At 37.8% G+C, this 24318-nt stretch overlaps 2 protein-coding genes across 2 annotated transcripts; one reads left to right on the forward strand and one right to left on the reverse strand.

The window, feature by feature from the left end:
- Positions 1-807: 807 nt before the first annotated feature.
- LOC125192978 (uncharacterized) lies at positions 808-2380 on the reverse strand. Its single transcript, XM_089065034.1, has 3 exons — positions 1762-2380; positions 1150-1377; positions 808-1029 (listed from the first exon to the last, which is right to left on the reverse strand). The coding sequence occupies exons 1-3, from the start codon at positions 2335-2337 to the stop codon at positions 808-810; spliced, it is 1026 nt and encodes a 341-aa protein (XP_088921160.1). The 5' UTR covers positions 2338-2380.
- Positions 2381-6293: 3913 nt separating this feature from the next.
- LOC125192984 (uncharacterized) lies at positions 6294-14845 on the forward strand. The gene is made up of 3 exons (XM_048090676.2): positions 6294-6866; positions 7265-7323; positions 14380-14845. The coding sequence occupies exons 1-3, from the start codon at positions 6294-6296 to the stop codon at positions 14843-14845; spliced, it is 1098 nt and encodes a 365-aa protein (XP_047946633.2).
- Positions 14846-24318: the final 9473 nt, after the last annotated feature.

Here is a 24318-nt window from a genome sequence, read left to right on the forward strand (position 1 = left end):
ATTAAGTTATTCTGCAACAAAAAACGATCAACCACTACTAGAAATCCATCATATAATGACATAAAACAAGAGATACAATTACTTGTATTGGAAAATTTTGAAAAAAAGACCAAAATTTAGGATGCATAGAGAATTATCCTTAAGTTGAGGACACAATCGTCCATTGCATTCTTAATTTTTGTGTCACTTAATATTAGTTGGGACACTAACATTGAGAAAGCTTTTAAAGCATGGAGTGTATCTAGAAATACAAAATAATATATTTAATTGAATAAATATGTTTTTAGCCATTTTTTTAGTGAGCATTGTCTTTTTTATTTATTATTCATTAGTTTATTACAAATATGGCACTCTTCCTATTAATTTTTTTTTTTAAATATATGTATTCCAAAATTTGTGGGGGCCATGTGGCCCATATTTGTTTACAAATGTTAGTTTTCAAAGAGTAGATATATAAGCCATTGAAAATCATAGCAAATTAGTTAGGTAGACTAATAGCAGGTAGGTTCAAGGCCCAATATGATTTATATTGGGTGTTTAATCATCATTATGCAACTATTCAACATTGTATAAATGCCATGTAACATTTGTTAGGACAGCCTACTAATATGGTTTTATTTCACAAATAAATCAATGTCAGTTATTCATCCATAACACTTGCAAATAAAAAGATCTTGAATAAAATAAAATATTGATTCATGCTTGCACATACTACATGGAACATTCATAATAAGAAATTCAGAAATTGTCTTGAATTTGAAGATCTCCAATAATTGAAAATCCAATAGAGGATGCTAATGGTTTAGGTTAGGATAGATGATTGATTCTAAGACCTTCCCGATTTCGCCTGTTTATCTTTACCATTTTCGACAAAGTACGTATTCCTAGAATAAGAACGATCACAGTGACTTTAGTGATGGCAATGGATACGATGATTAACATAAGAGCAATTAGGTCGAGTGATTTTATTTTGGAATTGGGATTGATCGCCAACATCGATGCTCCATAGCTGACTGTGATAGATGCCAGCTACACGCACATGGCAAGAAAGGCGATGCTCAAGAGACATGTGTGTCTGGCTGGCCCTCCATGCGAAAGTAAGAGGATTGTGAAGATGGATGAAAAGAATGCTACGATGTTTGCACGTACCATAATTTTGTACATATGTGGGTGAGTACATGTGATCACGGCTTCACCAGCCTTGTGAGGTGACTTGTCATCTTGCCACACGCCGCCTGCTGGGTTGACAGTGTTCTGGAATGCCATTGTTGCTATCAGAACCGCCACCACCATCGTCGAGTTGGTGTATGGCTTGAATTTTCTCATTGATGGTAGCGACAAGCGTAACAAGACTCTTTCCACTACCATATAGTCCCTCTGTCCCATTAGAAATGAAATGTTTTCCGTTTTAGTTTGTCCCATTAAAAATGAAACGTTTCTAAATATGGAAACAGTATTCTCTCTACTTTATCTTCTTTCTTACTTTACTCTCTCTTCATTAACTCACAAAACAACACTACCTAAAATCCCGTGCCGAAAAGCAAATGTTGCATATTTAATGGGACAGAGGGAGTATGTAATAGTGTCTGGAGGGCTCTCTTTTAAGATATCTAGCTCTGTTTTGTATGTGGAATTAAATGTGAGCCTCTTTATGTGGTTTCTTTCCACCAAATACTGTAAAATTGTGATTTAATGTAATAGTAACTCATTAGTATCTTCATCAATATAATTGAACCTTGTACTTATATAATTGATGGTTACCTCAAATTGATTGCACCTCACTGCAAAATGTAATAATGTCTCCTCATCCTCATCAATTGCATTCACAAAATCATTTCCCAATTTGTCCACCAAAACCTTCAACCCCATAAGCTGGCCATGTTTGACGCACAAGTGCAGCACAGTCTCTCTACGAAGCAACCTCTCCTTAGCGGGCAAATAACTCACTTGAAGGAGATATTCCATGATCACAACATGACCTTTCATGGCAGCAATATGAACTGGGTTCATATCGTAGGAGTCTCGCCACCAGCAAGCCTCAGGGGCTACTAATAACAACTTTTGTGAGATCTCAACATGCCCTTCTTCGACTGCAATGTGAAGAGGGGATGAATTGTGGGAGTCTGAGATTCGCACTAGCCTCGGACTAAACTTCAACAATTCTTCAACAATGGCTGTTTGTCCATGCATTGCTGCGATGTGTAGAAGATTTCTTGAACATGAAAACTTGGCTTCATGAATAAGATATGGATCTTGTTCAAGTAGCTCTACAAGTGTTGTTACATTCCCTTTTGATGCAGCATTGAAGAGTTTCCTTTCTAGTATATCACTCGCCATTCTTCCCCCCACTAGCTAATTGTTGTAATATTATATATTTTCTTTCTTTCTATCTTCTGCAGTTTCTCCTCTTTTTCTCACAAAAGTGATCGATGTACGCACAACAAAGGACCCCCCTTGTTATACTTATAAGGTTGGCTCACAAGTAAGTTCTATCTAATTTCCACACTCCTTCACAATATGTTTAAAAGGCACCTCATATTAAAGAAAATTCTACCGAGAATTGCTTCGAAATTTCAAAAGAAATCAATGACCTAATAAAGTATGAAGCACGTGATTATATTTTTACATTTCACAAAATGTATTATTACATATCACAAATTATATATTAGAACACAGATATAAGAAACCTATGGAAATAAAATTCAAATGATAAAAAAAAAGGTTGAAAACTACGTTACTATTACTATATTCGAATATTTATGTAGAATAATATTTTATTTCTTATCCATTACATTCAATTCTTATATAGAACTGTATTTTATTTTATAAGGAGATATAGTTTACCTTTTTCTCTTTTTTGATTGATGATTTATTTCTTTCTTTCATGGACGTTCGATTCTTACGATATTGATTTTGTCATCATTCCTACAATTTAATTATATGTAGAATATAATTCTAAGGATTTAATTAATCATAAATGAGGGTCTTTACATAAACATAGTACTAGTACTTAATAAATATCTCCACCTCTGGCGTGTTTCTATAATTCTATCTACATTATTATGTCTTTGAAAAAAATAGTAAAGAAGAAATAAAAAGAAATGTGAAATAGAAATTGGTTTCACATTGTTTGATCGCCGACATTTTAACAGGTGCGTTGGACCCGTCGATAATGAATTGGACTCAATTTTATTTACTAGTGCCATTTTCATCATATTTCATATAAAATAATAATGCGATATTACTGATTATTAGTACAATGAATTAATTATTGTGTCCGAATAATTAGAAGGGGATACAAAGAAACTAAGCGGATTTGTATGAAAAAAAAAATCGGCTCTTTTAATTACTTGATTATGGTTTCTATTTCTATTAGATTTGAAGTTACAAGTTTCGATTAATCCCAAAAAAAAAATCGCCTAAAAAAAAGTTCAAATAAAACATTCATATCACAATTGGTTATTATACCATCATCTTATATTAGTGACAACGTTCATGTACTTACATTCATATAACTGTGCTAACTTCACTATTACTACTAAGAAAGCAAATATCAAGACGCAATTACTTGCGTTGGAAATTCTTTAAAAATAATAATAATTTTTTATGCAAAAGGATATTCATAAATTATTGATGAATTAACTTAATCTTTACTTTTTTTTAGAACGCTTTCATTTGCATCCTCTAATTTTAGTTGAGACACCAACAATAAGAGCATTTTAGTTGAGACACTAACAATAAGAGCATTTTTGAAGTATTGGTAGTATATTTAGACACACAAATTAGCATCCTTAAATTTATTAAAAATGTAACGATTGTTTTTGTTGTGGTGCGTGATGATATACTAATTGTTCCTGAAATAATTTGTGCGTCCATATATATTCCAATTATTTAATTTTAAAAAGTCAGACGCAATAATTAATTAATCCTATTATCACATTATTAATTATTTTATTTGATAATTTGAAATTAGATGGAATTAAATGATAACTAAAAGCCACAACACAGTTCATTACCAAGTACCAACGGTCACAAATACTATCGTTCTCAAATTGATCTTTTTTGTACTATCATTTTACTATTATATGGGACAACTATGTTGAATTTAAAAGTCGTTTAACGTATATCACAAGTCGGAATGTCGGAATATAGTAATTACGCGGAATCCATGTTAAGTTATTATCAACATGAATAAATTAATATGCATAATGCAAAGTAAAAACATAATGATTTGAATACATTATCGTGTGGTATGTGTTCAGTCAATCATTAAATTTTTTTAAACTCTTTTATGCAATTTTGAGTGGCTGAATATATATCAACTGAAAACTGTGCCCGGAATACTAAAAGCAATTGAATAATGTGCAATACAGATATAAAATAATTCATCCTTAGATAAGTTGACACATTTAACATAATGATGGTCGCTTAAATATAGCTCGATTTCTCACTAAAATAAAAAACATCATTAAAGACATATTTTAATATAATTTAAAATCATAAATTTTTTTTCTAATAATTCAAAAAACAACCTTAATGTAGATGTCTAAACTAAATTTAGAAGACGCAAATGAAAAACATCCTAAAAAAGCAAATGGTTAAATTAATTGTCCTTAATTTAAGAACGTTTTCAAAATTTATTCTAAATGATTGTCATTTTATAAAACTTTTCAACACAATTAATTGCGCCAATATAAAGTGGTTTCACTTTCAAATTGCTAATTAGATCATGAAAAAAATACTATTTAGTGAGCGCAAGATTCATAAACGGTGTATTCCGAGCAATTTACGTGCACCAAGGATCATTACAAAAAAAACTTATTATAAGGATACAAATTTAGAGACAAAATTATTTGTATTTGATAAAATTGAAAAATGGCTAAAATTGATGTTGCAAAGAAAAGGTCTTTAAATTGGCGATACACTTGTTCACTTGGACACAACTAATGCATTTGCGTCATTTAATTTTAGTTGAGACATAAAATTGAAGATGCTTATAAAATTGTATGTGATGTACTTGTAAAAACTAGCATCCTTAACGGACTGAAACATGTCCTTAGACATTCCTTTTTTAGTGAGTACTCTACATCGATCGGTCTCATTAAAATTGTCTGCTACTCTCTCAGTCCCGCTTAAAATGACATGTTTTCCTTTTTAGTTTGTCCCAACTAAGATGACACATTTCATTTTTAGATAATTTCTCTCTAATTAATACACTCAACCACTTTTTCCCACTCCTATTGAAATATCCATCTTTTTTTATCTCTCTACTTTAATACTTATATCCACCTTTTTTCTTTCCAATTAAACACTTTATCTAATAACTCCTAGAATTCCGTGCCGGCTAAGAAATGTGTCATCTTAGCCGGGACGGAGGGAATAGTACTTTCGAGCACTTTTTTTAAAAGCGGTTTGACTATCCCAGTTTCTCCTGTATTTATGTGAAGAGACTCAACTGAATAAATACGAACATGAAACTATACATTCTTGGAGTAACAGTAGAAATGTTGTTGCAAGTTAAGTTTTTTCTAGTAACTTGTTCAACCATTAATTTCCGCATATTTATGCTGCACATGTACATGTATGGTGTAATGCTGCAGCAAAAAACTCTGACGATGTTTATGGTTAATTTCAGTGAATATTCTGCACAATTACTTCCCCACTTCTAAGCTCTTACACTTACTTTATGCATAATCAATTTCCCACTGTCTTTATTTTCAATCAAACTTTAAATTCTTTTCCAATACTTTTGATAACTGTATTTGTTTCAACTTTCGGCAGCCAAAAATAGTCTTATTAATGGACAATACGAATTTTAATGCAAAATTGGTTAGATAAAGAGAGAATAGATAAATAGAAGAGAGAACATGAATAAAGTAAGAGAAAAAAAGATTAAATATGGATAAAATATTTGGAATAATTATCTTTCCACTATAACATGAAATTAATTTTGATGGACGAACAAAAATGAAAAAATAAATCTAATTTTTACGAAAGGAAGGAGTAATAATTTTAAGGTGAATAAAATACAAGATGGGACATATATGTAATACTAATACATATATTTTTACTCTGCATAGAAATGGATTTATCATTTGATCCGGCCTTGTGATGTTATGTTTGACTGTGGAATAACTATTTTCCTTTGGTCAATCTTAATGGATATAGCATTTCCTAGGCCTTTCTTGCAAGAGAAAGATAGAGAAGCTTGTAGACTACACCCATCATTTTTGTATTAAAAACAAAGAGTAAAGAATCAAGAAAATAAGTAGAGAAACAAAGGCCACTAAAGAATGGCGGTAGAGGCAGTGGAAAAGAAACTCTACAACGCTGCATCAAAAGGAGATGTAACAACACTTGTACATCTTCTTGAAGAAGATCCATATCTTGTTCATGGTGTCTCGTTTCCATGTTCAAGAAATCTTCTACACATAGCAGCAATGCATGGACAGACATTCATTGTTGAACAAGTGTTGAAGCTTAATCCGCAGCTAGCGTGTAATTCAGATTCCCAAGAGTCATCGCCTTTCCACATAGCAGCAGCAAGAGGGCATGTCGAGATTGCCTCGAAATTGCTGGCAGTAGCCCCGGAGATGTGCTGGTGGCGCGACAAGCAAGGCATGAATCCAATTCATGTTGCAGCCATGAATGGGAATGTTGAGATTCTAGAACTTCTCCTTGAAGCGAGTTGTTTTCCCGTGATGGAGAGACTGCATCGCGGGCAGACTGTGCTACATCTGTGTGTGAAACATGGTCAACTTAGGGCGTTGAAGGTTTTGGTGGAGAAGTTGGGAGATCTTGTGTGTACAAAGGATGATGATGGCGATACCTTATTGCATTTGGCTGTAAGGTGCACTCAACTTGAGGTAATTAATACCCCCTCCATTCCTTGTTAATTGAGGCATTTTTTCTATCGGGTCGGATTGGATGAAAAATTTTCATAGTCTAGTATAGTTCATGACTTTTCATGCAACATTTAAAGTTCACGAAAAAAACTAAACTAGTTTGAAAGTTCATGACTTCACAGACAATTCGTGCATTGCTTTAATAAGGTTACTTTGGAAACTTTTTGAAAATTCGATTTAACTTTAATAATATCAATTCATACTTTCATATTCGGTTCATTTATTATATTTCAACCCGTCCACCAAATTAAATTAGTTACATGTACTAAATTAGAAAGTTACTTCCAATCTATATATATGATGGTCGAATTTCAAAAGCATTATCTACTGAAAGCTTACACATTGTGAACAAATTTCAGATTGTAGAATACTTGGTGGAAATCAAAGTTCTGAAGCAGAAAACAAGAAACGGGATGGGGAAAACTGTAATAGCCCGACCTCCTAGGGTACAATAAATGCGGCGGCTGCTAAACGAAACCCGACTCGAAAGAAGTAAACATAGGCTAGGGTTTCATTTAAAGAGTACTAACCAAGAGAAATGAAGGAATATCAGAGTATTTAATGCAACAACTTAACCTAGAAGTTCAAAAGAAGATAGATATAAAAAATGAGGATCAAAACCTTAAGAGTACGACATAGTATCCAAGACAAAATCACATGAAAAGGGCTAAGGCCACAACCAAACGTAAGATGCAAATGTTCCAGAAAGAAATTCTAAAGAGTATCAATAATTCAGCGGAAAACGACCAAGAGAAAAGCATAGCTATGTATGGTGACACAACTACACTTAGAGTTCAACACATCCATATTAATTAATTAAGCTGCTCAACACCCGCCACCGCTCGTCATCATTCAACCTGCACATAAGGAAAACACATGCAGGGCTGAGTATTTTGAAATACTCAGTGAGCTCGTTGCCAAAACATTTTATAAGTTATGCCACCCTTACCAAGTGAACTCGAGTTTTAAGCAGTTAAAAAGAATATCACGAGTATCACAAAATATATTTTCATAGACTGGCCAGTCAAAATAACCTCTCATTTTCTCATCAAATTAACAATCACAAACATTCCATGGTGCGACGAAAGTGTGGCCACACTTTTCGCCCACGAGACCAGCCGACTAGCAAGGACGGCTCTCGATCCCATTGTGTACACAGCCTGGTAGGGCTTGCGGCCCATACTCAGACCCGAATTCGTATAAGCATATCCAACAATCACATTTAAACAAACATAGGCATGGCATAACAGTTAAACCACCCTTATAACACCAATCAATATTTTGCAAGAAATAAAAGAGTTTAAGAATAAAGCCCACCTCGATTGCTTAGTTTTCAAGTAGTTTCGCTTTTCCGTTATCCGGCTTCGCAACCAAAGTTTCACCTTTTAATCACATAGGCACATATCACAAATTAGGTTCAATACTACTCTTACTCATGCATGTCTCATTACTTTGCCCTCTTCCCAATGATTCATCTTATCATTACTAATTAACCAAGATCATGTTTATCACACAAGATTATTTAGCCATCAAACATACACTACACAACACAACATCACACACACACGGCACACACATACACACGCCACACACACACACACGACACACACACACATACACGTTCTCACATCCCTTTTTATCCCTCTTTCACTCAACCAAGATGCTTGAGGGTTCAAGAAGACCGATTAATCGGTTAGAAGAGGAAAAAGAAGAAGTAGAAGGAGAACAAGCATAACTCTTAAACAAAAATACCTTTTCGAGAAAAACGATCGGTAGAAAACAAGTATTAGCCTTGGTTCTTCAAAGTTCTTGGTTTAAACTTCAATTCTTCTCCAAAAGATAGCAAAATATTGGAGAGTAGAAGAAGAAAATTTGAGAGAGTGTGTAGGATGGGGGGGCCGAAAATATGGGGCTAGGGTTAGGGGTTTTGGTTCTTATTTATAGAGTTCAACAAGATCTTTAGGTAATTAGAATAGAATATTTGGTAAGATCTCATTCTCCACAATTAAATAATAAATATTGTGAAGTAGGGAAGAAGAATTAACAAAAATAGATCCTAGGGCAAATCTCCCTAGTTTTCGAAAATTAGGCTCTCAAAATAGCCAAGACTTTGTTTTGGTATTTTTCCATATAAAATAAAATATTATGGAGTAAAATAAAAATAAGGAAAATCCTCCATGAGGCAAGGTAAGGGGCGATTTCTATGCCTTTTAAATAAGGCATGAATTTTTGAATATTGACTAAAATAAAGTAAGGCAAGATCTCTTGAAGTATGGAAAGATTTGGTAGAATATTTAAATTCTAGGTATGGAAGGAAATCAAGTGAGAAGTCAAATAAAATAAAATAATTCCTTCCTTCCCAAATATGGGGATTTTCGAAAATCACTAGAAAAATAAGGGGGCTCGATTTTTCCATCTCTAAACAAGGAAATAATTGGCTCTTGGAATTTAATTTGGACAACTATCCCAAGGGTTAAATAAATTCCGGAAGAAATAGAATTTCTCTTCAAAGGGGGTCTACGGTTCGAAAATTACAAGAATTAGGGTGACAAGTAATTATGGAAATTTTTCTAATATTCTCACTCACCCTTAAACAATTAATTTACCACATAATCTCACAAATAAATAAATCATGCCACATCATTAAATCAAATAGTTTGACTTTTCAAACTTTCAACACAAACCCTAAACTCAATTTGACCATATCAACTCATGAAATAAATGCATTCTCGATTCCACGTCATCAACAATTAGTTCTATGGCTCTAAAATTAGGGTTCTAAAATCCGGAATGTTACATCCTACCATACTTAAAAGAAATTTCGTCCCGAAATTTGATACCTTTTACGGAAAGAGTTCCGGGTATAGCTCTATCATCTTATCCTCACGCTCCCACGTGGCTTCCTCGGGCCCGTGGTTTCTCCATTGAATTTTCACTAAGGTAGTGGTTTTATTTCTCAAGGTTTGGACCTTTCGATCTAAGATTAACTGGGGTCGCTCCTCGTAGCTCAGATCCGGGCTTACAGCAATATCCTCGTAACGAATCACATGCTTCGGATCGAACACGTATTTTCGCAATTGCGACACATGAAAAACGTTGTGCACACTAAGGTTCGGAAGATGCGCTCTAAGGCTCGTATCCAAGTTTCGGCTTTCGCAGGTTCACACATTCCGTCGAAGGTAGGAGGCTTTTGGTCAAGAAAAAGCTTTATGACTTCCCTATCTACTCGTGGAGGTGGTGGTGGTGGTGTCGGCGGCCTAGGTTGCGTCACACTTTCTTCTACCGAAGCCTGGGAGGTAGGTTCCTCGTTCCTCACGTTACGTCTAGGTGGCATTCTGATTTATCACACTCGAATTGTTAGCGTACTTAACTTAAAAAAAATCTCAAGATGGTGATAGGGTACTTTGAAAGGAAGAAAAGAAATTTTTTTTTTTTAACTCATTCACAAGTATGGCCTAAAGAAAGACCACACAAAACAGTTGTTAGGAAAAATAGAGACATAATAAGATTGCACCATAAGGTGGAAAACACTTGGAGAATAATAGAACGAGTAAGTATATTCACGCAATAAAGACAGAAAAGTGTGAAGACGGCTTCATTGCCATATAATGGAAAGAAAGGTACGAATTCCCATTAATTTCAAAAAAGTGATCCCCAAAGGTCTTGGTACAATGAATGGAAAAGAGCGATTCAATCGCGGAAGAATATAACAATGTAAATAGAAGTTCTAGAACTCAAAAACATGGGGAAAGGGAAAACAAAATTTCCTATTCGGGCACTAGACATCTCTGCCCTCGTCCTCCTCGGGTTCACCCGACTCTCCGACACTCTCCGCGTTCGAACTCTCTCCTCTCTCGAACGACCCTAACTCCTCGTCCTTCTTCTCGTCGCTTAGGGGCGAAGGAATCGATGTAAGCATATCTTCGGCCTCTCTTATGATCCTTCGAGGGGCCGAAACGCGCATCCTAAGGGTCCTTTTACGGGGAACGCGAGCAACATGCGGTTCCTCGTCATCGCGATACTTCATTCGACGTGCTGCTCCTGGCGAGTACCTTTGCGTTGGCGGATGAAGTGGAGGTCCATCAACGGCGGTAGACATGGCCGGAAGTAGAACTCCCATTAGGCCGATGAAGTCTCCTCGAGGCGTGTATTTGGGAGGGCTAAACCAAGTGTAAGATACTGAGGCTTGAGCGGTCCACTCGCTCCAAGGGGAAGGTAGTATATGGATAAGTCGCATGATTCCCTCGTGATGGGTAGTTTCGTACGCGTAGGCGTCCAGCCAATGACCATAGAAGTCCGTAACGAAGTTCAGAAGGAACTGCTCTCCGTCCCATTCCAGCTCTCTATAGCGCTCCACCGGAAAGTTCCTATTCTTGGCGTAACGGTGTCGCATAAGGGCGTGATAGGGTTGGACCATCTACCAAAAGGGGAAAAGGAACAAGTCAGCACCATCACAAAGGTGGAAAAGGATAGATAGTGCGTGGTCTCAAATGGTGCTGCGAAAGTGTACAAAAGTCAAAAGATGGTGGTTCAAAACGTCGCGTCCAAGGTTCTCGTTCTTGGATAACTAATCGTGCGTTTTCTGTTCGCGTTTCGTCGGATCTCCACATACACTAACGGCCTTATACTAGTTCTTCCACGTTTTTATGTTGGTACAAGCGTTGTGATCGTATAGCTAAGGCATGCTAGGTTCAAAAGTCCAAGTCTAAGCATAGCAACATTTCAACATAGTCTCACGCAATCACATTCGCATTTCACAAATTTTCACAAGTTCTCATGTAACATTCAACAAACCATTCAAGAAGCATCGCTTCGCGTTCATAATATTTCTACCACATAAAGCATGCTTTTCACAAGTTCTCATATTCAACAAATCATCATTCAGAAAGCGTCACTTCTCATTCACATTTTTTTCCAAAAGCATCAAGTTTCAAGCACAAGGCACAAAATATCTAGTACCTCTTTCTTTGCGGTTGAACGAGACGAGTTGCGGTGTTGAGCCCTTCGAATTTAGTTCATTTACAAAAAGTTACAAAGACAACCTAAAGTTCGAAAACACTCTTGGGTCCAGAGCAGAAAGAACTGAGGCTCTGATACCAACTGTAACAGCCCGACCTCCTAGGGTACAATAAATGCGGAGGATGCTATCCGAAACCCGACTCGAAAGAAGTAAACATAGGCTAGGGTTTCATTTAAAGAGTACTAACCAAGAGAAATGAAGGAATATCAGAGTATTTAATGCAACAACTTAACCTAGAAGTTCAAAAGAAGATAGATATCGGAAATGAGGATCAAAACCTTAAGAGTACGACATTGTATCCAAGACAAAATCACAAGAAAAGGGCTAAGGCCACAACTAAATGTAAGATGCAAATGTTCCAGAAAGAAATTCTAAAGAGTATCAATAATTCAGCGGAAAACGACCGAGAAAAGCATAGCTATGTATGGTGACACAACTACACTTAGAGTTCAACACATCCATATTAATTAATTAAGCTGCTCAACACCCGCCACCGCTCGTCATCATTCAACCTGCACATAAGGAAAACACATGCAGGGCTGAGTATTTTGAAATACTCAGTGAGCTCGTTGCCAAAACATTTTATAAGTTATGCCACCCTTACCAAGTGAACTCGAGTTTTAAGCAGTTAAAAAGAATATCACGAGTATCACAAAATATATTTTCATAGACTGGCCAGTCAAAATAACCTCCCATTTTCTCATCAAATTAACAATCACAAACATTCCATGGTGCGACGAAAGTGTGGCCACACTTTTCGCCCACGAGACCAGCCGACTAGCAAGGACGGCTCTCGATCCCATTGTGTACACAGCCTGGTAGGGCTTGCGGCCCATACTCAGACCCGAATTCGTATAAGCATATCCAACAATCACATTTAAACAAACATAGGCATGACATAACAGTTAAACCACCCTTATAACACCAATCAATATTTTGCAAGAAATAAAAGAGTTTAAGAATAAAGCCCACCTCGATTGCTTAGTTTTCAAGTAGTTTCGCTTTTCCGTTATCCGGCTTCGCAACCAAAGTTTCACCTTTTAATCACATAGGCACATATCACAAATTAGGTTCAATACTACTCTTACTCATGCATGTCTCATTACTTTGCCCTCTTCCCAATGATTCATCTTATCATTACTAATTAAGCAAGATCATGTTTATCACACAAGATTATTTAGCCATCAAACATACACTACACAACACAACATCACACACACACGGCACACACATACACACGGCACACACACACACACGACACACACACACATACACGTTCTCACATCCCTTTTTATCCCTCTTTCACTCAAACAAGATGCTTGAGGGTTCAAGAAGACCGATTAATCGGTTAGAAGAGGAAAAAGAAGAAGTAGAAGGAGAACAAGCATAACTCTTAAACAAAAATACCTTTTCGAGAAAAATGATCGGTAGAAAACAAGTATTAGCCTTGGTTCTTCAAAGTTCTTGGTTTAAACTTCAATTCTTCTCCAAAAGATAGCAAAATATTGGAGAGTAGAAGAAGACAATTTGAGAGAGTGTGTGGGATGGGGGGGCCGAAAATATGGGGCTAGGGTTAGGGGTTTTGGTTCTTATTTATAGAGTTCAACAAGATCTTTAGGTAATTAGAATAGAATATTTGGTAAGATCTCATTCTCCACAATTAAGTTATAATTATTGTGAAGTAGGGAAGAAGAATTAACAAAAATAGATCCTAGGGCAAATCTCCCTAGTTTTCGAAAATTAGGCTCTCAAAATAGCCAAGACTTTGTTTTGGTATTTTTCCATATAGAATAAAATATTATGGAGTAAAATAAAAATAAGGAAAATCCTCCATGAGGCGAGGTAAGGGGCGATTTCTATGCCTTTTAAATAAGGCATGGATTTTTGAATATTGACTAAAATAAAGTAAGACAAGATCTCTTGAAGTATGGAAAGATTTGGTAGAATATTTAAATTCTAGGTATGGAAGGAAATCAAGTGAGAAGTCAAATAAAATAAAATAATTACTTCCTTCCCAAATATGGTGATTTTCGAAAATCACTAGAAAAATAAGGGGGCTCGATTTTTCCATCTCTAAACAAGGAAATAATTGGCTCTTGGAATTTAATTTGGACAACTATCCCAAGGGTTAAATAAATTCCGGAAGAAATAGAATTTCTCTTCAAAGGGGGTCTACGGTTCGAAAATTACAAGAATTAGGGTGACAAGTAATTATGGAAATTTTTCTAATATTCTCATTCACCCTTAAACAATTAATTTACCACATAATCTCACAAATAAATAAATCACATGCCACATCATTAAATCAAATAGTTTGACTTTTCAAACTTTCAACACAAGCCCTAAACTCAATTTGACCATATCAACTCATGAAATAAATGCATTCTCGATTCCACGTCATCAACAATTAATTCTAGGGCTCTAAAATTAGGGTTCTAAAATCCGGGATTTTACAAAAACTGCCTTCCAAATCTTGAACGAGAGTCCTCCAACCACCACCAACCACTTAGAGATAAAAAGGCTCTTAAAAGATCTTACAGATGTTTCATATTTCGATGTGATCCCCGAGATGAACAACACCATAATAGTGGTGGTTTTCCTGATCGCCACGATGGCCTTCCAGTCGGTCATCAGCCCTGCTGGCGGAGTTTGGGGTGCGGAGGGCTATCACACCAGTGGGAGTCACAAAGCTGGCGAGGCCGTGATGGCATCCACCCAACCCGATACATACAGTATCATTACGTCAACAAACATAATGGCCTTCATGCTCTCTCTCTTGAGCGCGTTGTCTCTCGTCATCAGCAAGACCCAACCCAATAACATGCCATGCGTGGTGTTTTCGACAACCGGCATGGTTGGGGCGCTGATAGCTATCATATTAGGGAGATACAACAAAGGGAACAGAAAAATAGATTTCTGAAAGTCGTGCAAAAACACTTTCAGATCAAATCAATTTCGGTGGTTCTACCAAAGTTATTTGATCGGATAAAATTCAGAGAATTCAGAATATTCAGATGTGATATGAGATGATGAACCAGAAGAATTAATCAGAATAAGATGAAGATGAACCGATGCAGCTGTTGACGAAACAGTGCATCTGTTGGGAAATTAACTGAAAATAACCGATTTTCAAAAGTTTCCGAAATTGCAAATTAGTCCTTCGATTTTCAGAAATTACATTTTCGGACCCCAGCCAGGGGCTCTGCCCCTTGGACCCCGCTACCCGGGGGCGCTGCCCCCGGACCCCCGTTCATCTGCTTAGGGGCTTCGCCCCTAACATCATAATGAATTCAAATAAGCATGCACTCCGCACCTCCATACTTAAATGATGTATCATCATAACAATAACCGATCAATCAAGTTAATCCAATTACACTAAAATATCCAACATATCACGATCACCTTCTTCATGTCGATGGGTGCGCTCAATAATCCACATGTGCTTGAGTAATTCACAGGACACAAACACTATTATGGCGATGGCATGGTGATGGAGATGGAGATGCAGGGGATTATTAAATGTTTGTATATATTCTCTAGTATGAATGTGTGACGATTTTATTATCCTACTAAGTCCGATTATTTTGAGACTCAAATTAGTACTCCGTATTTCTTTTTAATGAGATTTAATGCATCCATTTCTTTTCGGGTTTGTTTGTACTCTGGAATTGAGACAGGATATAGAATAATTTAAGGTTGGGTATCTAAAAATAATTAGATTTGAAATTAAATTATATTTTCAAATCATTTCAATTCTGTAATTTGAATTTCATATCCAAAATAGATATTTATACTTCCAAATACTTTTAAAATTGGACAACTTCACTGATTTCATACAACACATGCTTCACAAACACACATAAGCTGATACGCCATACACACGAAACGCTAACAATGCACACACAAGTTAAAAATTTTATTGAGTGTGCTTATAATTAAGAAGCTTATCTTTCGTATTAAATTTTCGATGGTTGCAACTACAGCAAGAAAAATAACTACACACAAGTTTGATATTATACTTAGCACTAATCTTGAAATGAGGGATGATGGGTGTTGAATCGAATGATTGGTTTCTGTATGCATTCTTATTGATTGTATTCACAATACATACCTTTAAATAGGCTAAGAAATCCATATATATGGCAAGGTTTGCCCAAAACATAAAATCAGGAAATATACATAAAATCAGGAAATATATCAATTTCCTAATTTTCGTGAATAGAATAATCAGTCAAGTCTTTATAATTAAACTCAATGTAAAACATCCTCAAACATCCAGCTAGGGATGTTAATTGGGCTAACTCGCTCGGGTTCGGGTCAATCCACTCGGATTGTCAGGCTATTTGAGTGAGGGTTATTCAGGCTGTGAATTTTTCGGGTTATAAATTTTCGGCCCTAACCCTAAATCTTCGGGTTTCGAGCTAACTCACGGGCTATTCGGGTCAATAGTAATCTTATATGTTACTTTCTATCCAATACAATATTCTAAATTATTAAAACACAGATTGTCGCAAATAGTAAAGTATTATCAAAGTGATCAAGAGAAAGAAAATAATAGCAATTGAAAATTGAAACAAAACAGATAAACATATCATTTAATAATAGCACACATGAATCTGACTACAATTAAATGGAAATCATACATTTCATATAACTCTAACTTTCAATTTGAAAGAGAAAACATAATTACCATATATTCTCCATATTAATGTTGTATTTAATATTGATATTACCAAATATACTTCGTATAAGTATGTAATCCAAAATTTTAATTATATTTTAATATTAAATGCTCAACCCGTGGGCTAACCCGCAACCCACTCGGGCCAGCCCGCATAACCCGCCGACCCAAACGGGATAGCCCGTGTAGCCCGCTTCTGAATATGGGTTGTGATTTTCCGGCCCTAACCCTATAATTTTACCGGGTAATTCTGGTCGACCCGTGGGTTTCGGGCTAGATTGGCATCCCTACATCCAGCATGTTAAAGGCTTGATTGATCTACACAAAAAGTCATGGACCATTGCGAATATGGAAACATACTCCCTCCGTCCAACAAATTAGTTTGTCTCAATTTGACCCGACACGTGTTTTAAGAAATTATTGACTTTGTACTAAATGAAGGTGCGTAGTGGAATAAGGGTCCCATATTGAGAAGATTGAGAGGTGTATTTAATGTCTCTCTTTGAAAAGATTCCAATTGAGACAATTTGTGGGACGGACAAAAATGATAAAATGGGACAAACTTTGTGGGACGGAGGGAGTATATTCTAGAAATAAGCATCAATAATAGTGTACAAGCACCCGTGGGCCCCGGATGAGGTGTGGCAAGACGATAAGTCATCACATTGAACCCGACTCAAGGGTTGGGTCTCAAAGATCCATTGGTTTACAAGAGTTGTGAAATTCCATAGAGGAAGCATTCAGGTAGAGGGTCGATTGTAAGATCTTCCTACCCCCGTATTTTTCTCTTCAGGTTGAAGTAAAGTATTGCTAGATAGATTACGAACAACATGACTATTGTGATCACATAGGACATAGCAATCAACCTGAGAACAATAAAGCCGAGTGATTTTGTTTGGCATTGGGAGTGATCGCCGGTGTCGATGTCACATAGCTCGTTGCAATGGATACCGGTGACACCCCCATCGCAGACAAGGCGATAATCAATATATTAAAGTTCTTAGATGGCCCTCTGGTGCTAACACATACCAAATATTTGTACATATAATGTAACACCCCACTTTTTCGAGCCCTAATTTTAGTGCCAAAAATTTAATTTCCTAATTTATGACTTAGGAGACGTGAATTAATTGAGGAACGAAGTTATGACCGAGTCAGGTTTAGGGTTGCGTTGGAAGTTTGAAAAGTCAAACTTGTTGATTATATGATGTGGCATGCGAATATTTGAATTAAAGGTAAAATAATGTGATGATTTAATTGTTTAAGGGTGAGTGAGATTTTTAGGATACTATTCCATAACATTTTCCTTGGAATTTTCGAAAATCATAGCCTTAGTGGAGAAAATCTCATTTTTCCGGATTTAATTTAATTCTTGGGATATTTATCCAAATTAAATCCAAAACCCAATTATTCTCTATTTCCTAATAAGAAAAATCGAACCCTATTGTTTAAGGTGATTTTCGAAAATCACCTATATTTGGGAAGGAAGAATTATTTTATTTTTAATTGATCCCTTATTGATTTCCTTCCATGCCTAGAATTTAAATATTCTACCAAATCTTTCCATACCTCAAGGAGATCTTGCCATATTTTATTTTAGTTAATATTAAAGATCCATTCCTTATTTAAAGGAGCAAATACACGCCTATTTCTTTTCCCAATGGGGAGGATTTTTATATTTTGCTCCGTGATATTTTATTCTACTCCGTAAAATATACAAAACAAAATCTTGGCTAATTAAAAACCATATATTTCGAAAATCCCCATGTTTGAACCCTAGATCTTTTTCTTCCTCCCTACTCCACAATATTTGTTTTTTTTAATTAATTATGGAGTGCCAAATATTCTATATTATTTACCTAAAGATCTTATTGAGCACTATAAATAAGAGAAACCCCTAACCCTAGCCATCACAATTTTCGCCCCCTCCCTCTTTTCCTTCTCTCTCAATTTTCTTCTACTTTACTCCAGTAATCCTTCATCATTTGGGAAGAATTAGAGTTTGAGCCTCAAGATTTTTGAAGAACCAAGTCTTTACTTCGTTTCTACCGTTCGTTATTCTCAAAAAGGTATTCTCATATTAATCTTCTTCTTTCTACTCGATTCCTCTTCTTTCTAACCGATTAATCGGTATTCTTGAACCCTCATGCATCTTGTTGAGTGAAAGTGGGATAAAGGGGATATGGAAATATGTATGCATGTGTGTGGCGTGTGTGCGTGTGGGTGTGGCGAGTGTGTGTGCGTGTGTGTGTTTCGTGTATGTTGGCAAAATACTCAAGTGTGACATATGTTGATGTTAGATCTAGAGTTGAGATGCAAATGGAACTTATGTGATGAAAATGGCCTTGATTGATGACGTTAAGATAAATCGATGGGAAAAGGGAAAAGCGTTGAGACATGCATGAATTAAGAGTTTTTGTTGAATTTGATTTGTGATATATGCATATGTGATTAAAAGGTGAAACCTCGGTTGCAAAGTAGGATAACAAAGGAAAGAACATACTTGAAATCTAAGCAGTCGAGGTGGGCTTTATTCTTAACTCTCTCTTATGTTGCAAATTTATGAAAGTGGAGAGATACGGGTGGTTTAACTGTTATGCCATGCCTATGTTTGTTTTGTGATTATATTGTGTGCCTGATGCCTAGTTTGTGAGTACGCTCCATTAGGCTACAGTGGCTATGGATATGTTTAAACGAATTCGGGTCTGAGTATGGGCCGCAAACCCTACCAGGCTGTGTACACGGTGGGATCGGGAGCCGTCCTTGCTAGTCGGCCGGTCTCGTGGGCGAAAAGTGTGGCCACACTTTCATCGCACTATGGAAATGATGAGATTGTGGAAAGTGATGAGGAAATTGGGGAGTTGTTTGATTGGCCAATCTATGGAAATATTTTTGTGATACTCGTTGAATATTTATCTTGAAAAGTGTAAAACCTCGAGTTCACTATGGTAAGGGTGGCATAACTTATAAAATGTTTTGGCAACGAGTTCACTGAGTATTTCAAAATATTCAGCCCTGCATGTGTTTTCCTTATGTGCAGGTTGAACGACGACGACGGTGGCGGGTGTTGAGCATATTAACTAATTAAGATGGGTGTTTTGAACTTCAAGCATAGTTGTGTCTCCATACATAGCTGCATTTTCTCTTGGTCGTTTCCGCTGAATTTTCTTTGAAACACTTTAGTATTATTTGGATATTTTGCACTTGTTCCTTTCGTTTTAGAATCTTAAGACATCTTGTGATATCATTGGAATTTATTGAACCCTTCAGTTTTGATCATACTTTATAGTACTTATCCTTCATTTATTTCTCTTGATTAAACCTTTGACTTGCGACTCTGATAGTCCGTTTTATACTTAGGTCAAGCCTCTTTAAATGGAACCCTAGCCTATGTTAAACTCTTTTAAGTCAGTTTTGGTAGCAGTCGCCGCATTAAATGTACCTTAGGAGGGCGAGCTGTTACATATAAGGTTGAGTATATCCAATTAAAGCATAACCAACATTGTGTGATGATGTGTTGTCCTGCCACACATCGCCTGGTGGGTTGATGATGTTTTGGAATGTCATTGTTGCTATCAGAACCACCACTACCATCATCGTGTTGGTCATGTCGGGCAACACATTGTTCATTGATGGCTATGACAAACTTTTCAAAACTCTTCTTGTAACAGCCCGACCTCCTATGGTACAATAAATGCGGCGGCCACACTTTCGTCGCACCATGGAATGTTTGTGATTGTTAATTTGATGAGAAAATGGGAGGTTATTTTGACTGGCCAGTCTATGAAAATATATTTTGTGATACTCGTGATATTCTTTTTAACTGCTTAAAACTCGAGTTCACTTGGTAAGGGTGGCATAACTTATAAAATGTTTTGGCAACGAGCTCACTGAGTATTTCAAAATACTCAGTCCTGCATGTGTTTTCCTTATGTGCAGGTTGAATGATGACGAGCGGTGGCGGGTGTTGAGCAGCTTAATTAATTAATATGGATGTGTTGAACTCTAAGTGTAGTTGTGTCACCATACATAGCTTTGCTTTTCTCTTGGTCGTTTTCTGCTGAATTATTGATACTCTTTAGAATTTCTTTCTGGAACATTTGCATCTTACTTTTGGTTGTGGCCTTAGCCCTTTTCTTGTGATTTTGTCTTGGATACTATGTCGTACTCTTAAGGTTTTGATCCTCATTTCTGATATCTATCTTCTTTTGGACTTCTAGGTTAAGTTGTTGCATTAAATACTCTGATATTCCTTCATTTCTCTTGGTTAGTACTCTTTAAATGAAACCCTAGCCTATGTTTACTTCTTTCGAGTCGGGTTTCGGGTAGCAGCCGCCGCATTTATTGTACCCTAAGAGGTTGGGCTGTTACAGTTGGTGTCAGAGCCTCAGTTCTTTCCGCTCTGGACCCAAGAGTCTTTTCGAACTTTAGGTTGTCTTTGTAATCTTTTTGTAAATGAACTAAATGCGAAGGGCTCAACACCGCAACTCGTCTCGTTCAACTGCAAAGAAAGAGGTACTAGATATTTTGTGCCTTGTGCTTGAAACTTGATGCTTTTGGAAAAAAATGTGAATGAGAAGTGACGCTTTCTGAATGATGATTTGTTGAATATGAGAACTTGTGAAAAGCATGCTTTATGTGGTAGAAATATTATGAACGCGAAGCGATGCTTCTTGAATGGTTTGTTGAATGTTACATGAGAACTTGTGAAAATTTGTGAAATGCGAATGTGATTGCGTGAGACTATGTTGAAATGTTGCTATGCTTAAACTTGGACTTTTGAACCTAGCATGCCTTAGCTATACGATCACAACGCTTGTACCAACAATAAAAATGTGGAAGAACTAGTATAAGGCCGTTAGTGTATGTGGAGATCCGACAAAACGCGAACAGAAAACGCACGATTAGTTATCTAAGAATGAGAACCTTGGACGCGACGTTTTGAACCACCATCTTTTGACTTTTGTACACTTTCGCAGCACCATTTGAGACCACGCACTATCTATCATTTTCCACCTTTGTGATGGTGCTGACTTGTTCCTTTTCCCCTTTTTGTAGATGGTCCAACCCTATCACGCCCTTATGCGACACCGTTACGCCAAGAATAGGAACTTTCCGATGGAGCGCTATAGAGAGCTGGAATGGGACGGAGAGCAGTTCCTTCTGAACTTCGTTACCGACTTCTATGGTCATTGGCTGGACGCCTACGCGTACGGAACTACCCATCACGAGGGAATCATGCGACTTATCCATATACTACCTTCCCCTTGGAGCGAGTGGACCGCTCAAGCCTCAGTATCTTACACTTGGTTTAGCCCTCCCAAATACACGCCTCGAGGAGACTTCGTCGGCCTAATGGGAGTTCTACTTCCGGCCATGTCTACCACCGTTGATGGACCTCCACTTCATCTGCCAACGCAAAGGTACTCGCCAGGAGCAGCACGTCGAATGAAGTATCGCGATGACGAGGAACCGCATGTTGCTCGCGTTCCCCGTAAAAGGACCCTTAGGATGCGCGTTTCGGCCCCTCGAAGGATCATAAGAGAGGCCGAAGAGATGCTTACATCGATTCCTTCACCCCTAAGCGACGAGAAGAAGGACGAGGAGTTAGGATCGTTCGAGAGAGGAGAGAGTTCGAACGCGGAGAGTGTCGGAGAGTCGGGAGAACCCGAGGAGGACGAGGGCAGAGATGTCTAGTGCCCGAATAGGAATTTTTGTTTTCCCTTTCCCCATGTTTTTGAGTTCTAGAACTTCTATTTACATTGTTATATTCTTCCGCGATTGAATCGCTCTTTTCCATTCATTGTACCAAGACCTTTTGGGATCACTTTTTTGAAATTAATGGGAATTCGTACCTTTCTTTCCATTATATGGCAATGAAGCCGTCTTCACGCTTTTATGTCCTTATTGCGTGAATATACTTACTCGTTCTATTATTCTCCAAGTGTTTTCCACCTTATGGTGCAATCTTATTATGTTCTCTATTTTTCCTAACAACTGTTTTGTGTGGTCTTTCTTTAGGCCATACTTGTGAATGAGTTAAAAAAAAATTTCTTTTCTTCCTTTCAAAGTACCCTATCACCATCTTGAGATTTTTTTTAATTTAAGTACGCTAACAATTCGAGTGTGATAAATCAGAATGCCGCCTAGACGTAACGTGAGGAACGAGGAACCTACCTCCTAGGCTTCGGTTGAAGAAAGTGTGACGCAACCTAGGCCGCCGACACCACCACCACCACCTCCACGAGTAGATAGGGAAGTCGTAAAGCTTTTTCTTGACCAAAAGCCTCCTACCTTCGACGGAATGGGTGAACCTGCGAAAGCCGAGACTTGGATACGAGCCTTAGAGCGCATCTTCCGAACCTTAGTGTGCAACAACGCAGAGAAGATGATCTGCGTGACGCATCAGCTGACCGGATCCGCCGATTTTTGGTGGGACACCAAACTGAAGACCATGCCCCAGGATCGCATAGATGGGATGACTTGGGAGGAGTTCAAGACTGAGGTTTACGATAAGTACGTACCCAAGAGCTACCGCAAGGCGAAAGCAGCCGAGTTTCACAGCTTCACCCAAGGACGTCTGTCTGTAACCGAGTATGACCGTGCACTTTGTGACATGACCCGCTATGCGCCAGAACAGACCGATACCGACGAGAAGCTAGCCGATAAGTTTCGTGAGGGCCTTAGTCACGAGATTAGGATGGCACTGGCAGTCCGAGGAACCCTTACGTACGCCGAGGCGCTAGCCCTCGCACTAGATGTAGAGGCAGCAATGCCAAAGGAGAAGAGTGCGGGGAACACCGCAATGACATTACCCCCGCCACGTCCTAACCATGACAAGATGAGATGGGAGGAGAGTAGGATCCACCATGACAATAAGCGATACCGCCCCAACGGAGGAGGATAGACTTCGTACAATCCGAGGAACGACCCACGTGCCAGACCACCTCAGTGTAACGCTTGCGCCAAGTACCATTTCGGGCAGTGTAGAGGACCGAACTCGAATAGATGCTTCAATTGTGGAGGGAATGGGCACTTCTCGAGGGAGTGTCCGAGCAAGGGAAACGGATCGAGGCAGAACCATCAGGGTTTCCGCCAGCAGCCGAGAGCGCCACCGACGAGCTCGGGAGCAAACCCGAATCAGCAACTGCGGCTACAACAGCCTGTCCGCCCAAGACTTCCCGCCCCAGCTAGAGCGTACGCTATAGAGCAGAAGCAGCCCAAGGTCGAGCAAGGAAAGCCCGAGAGTGGAAATCTAGCAGGTATAGGCGAAATCCTTGATACCCCTATCGTTGTTTTGTTTGATACGGGCGCATCCCATTCTTTCATCTCTGAGTTGTGTGTGCATACCCTAAGTTTGCCTACTAGAAAGTCCGAACATAGAATGATGGTGTCCTCACCCGTAGGAGGAATGATAGAGATCTCTCGTTTTTGCTTGAACGTAGAAATCGTACTAGGAGAACTTAAGTTAGTTGCTCACGACCTGCGAGTTATGGCAATGAGAGACGTTGACGTGATCTTAGGAATGGATTGGTTAACTGCGAACTTTGCGACGATTAGTTGTAAGAAGCGACAGATAACCCTACAAACCCCAGGTATGGAACCAGCCGTGTACCACGGTATCTCGATGAACCGACGAATCGAAGTAGTCTCTGCGTTACAAGCCACCGCCATGTTGAGGAAAGGACGCCTGGCCTACCTTGTCTATCTCC

The sequence above is a fragment of the Salvia hispanica genome, chromosome 2 (genome assembly GCF_029641045.1).
Source record: "Salvia hispanica isolate PSC_SH4W2 chromosome 2, Shi_PSC_v1, whole genome shotgun sequence".
NCBI lineage: Eukaryota > Viridiplantae > Streptophyta > Magnoliopsida > Lamiales > Lamiaceae > Salvia > Salvia hispanica.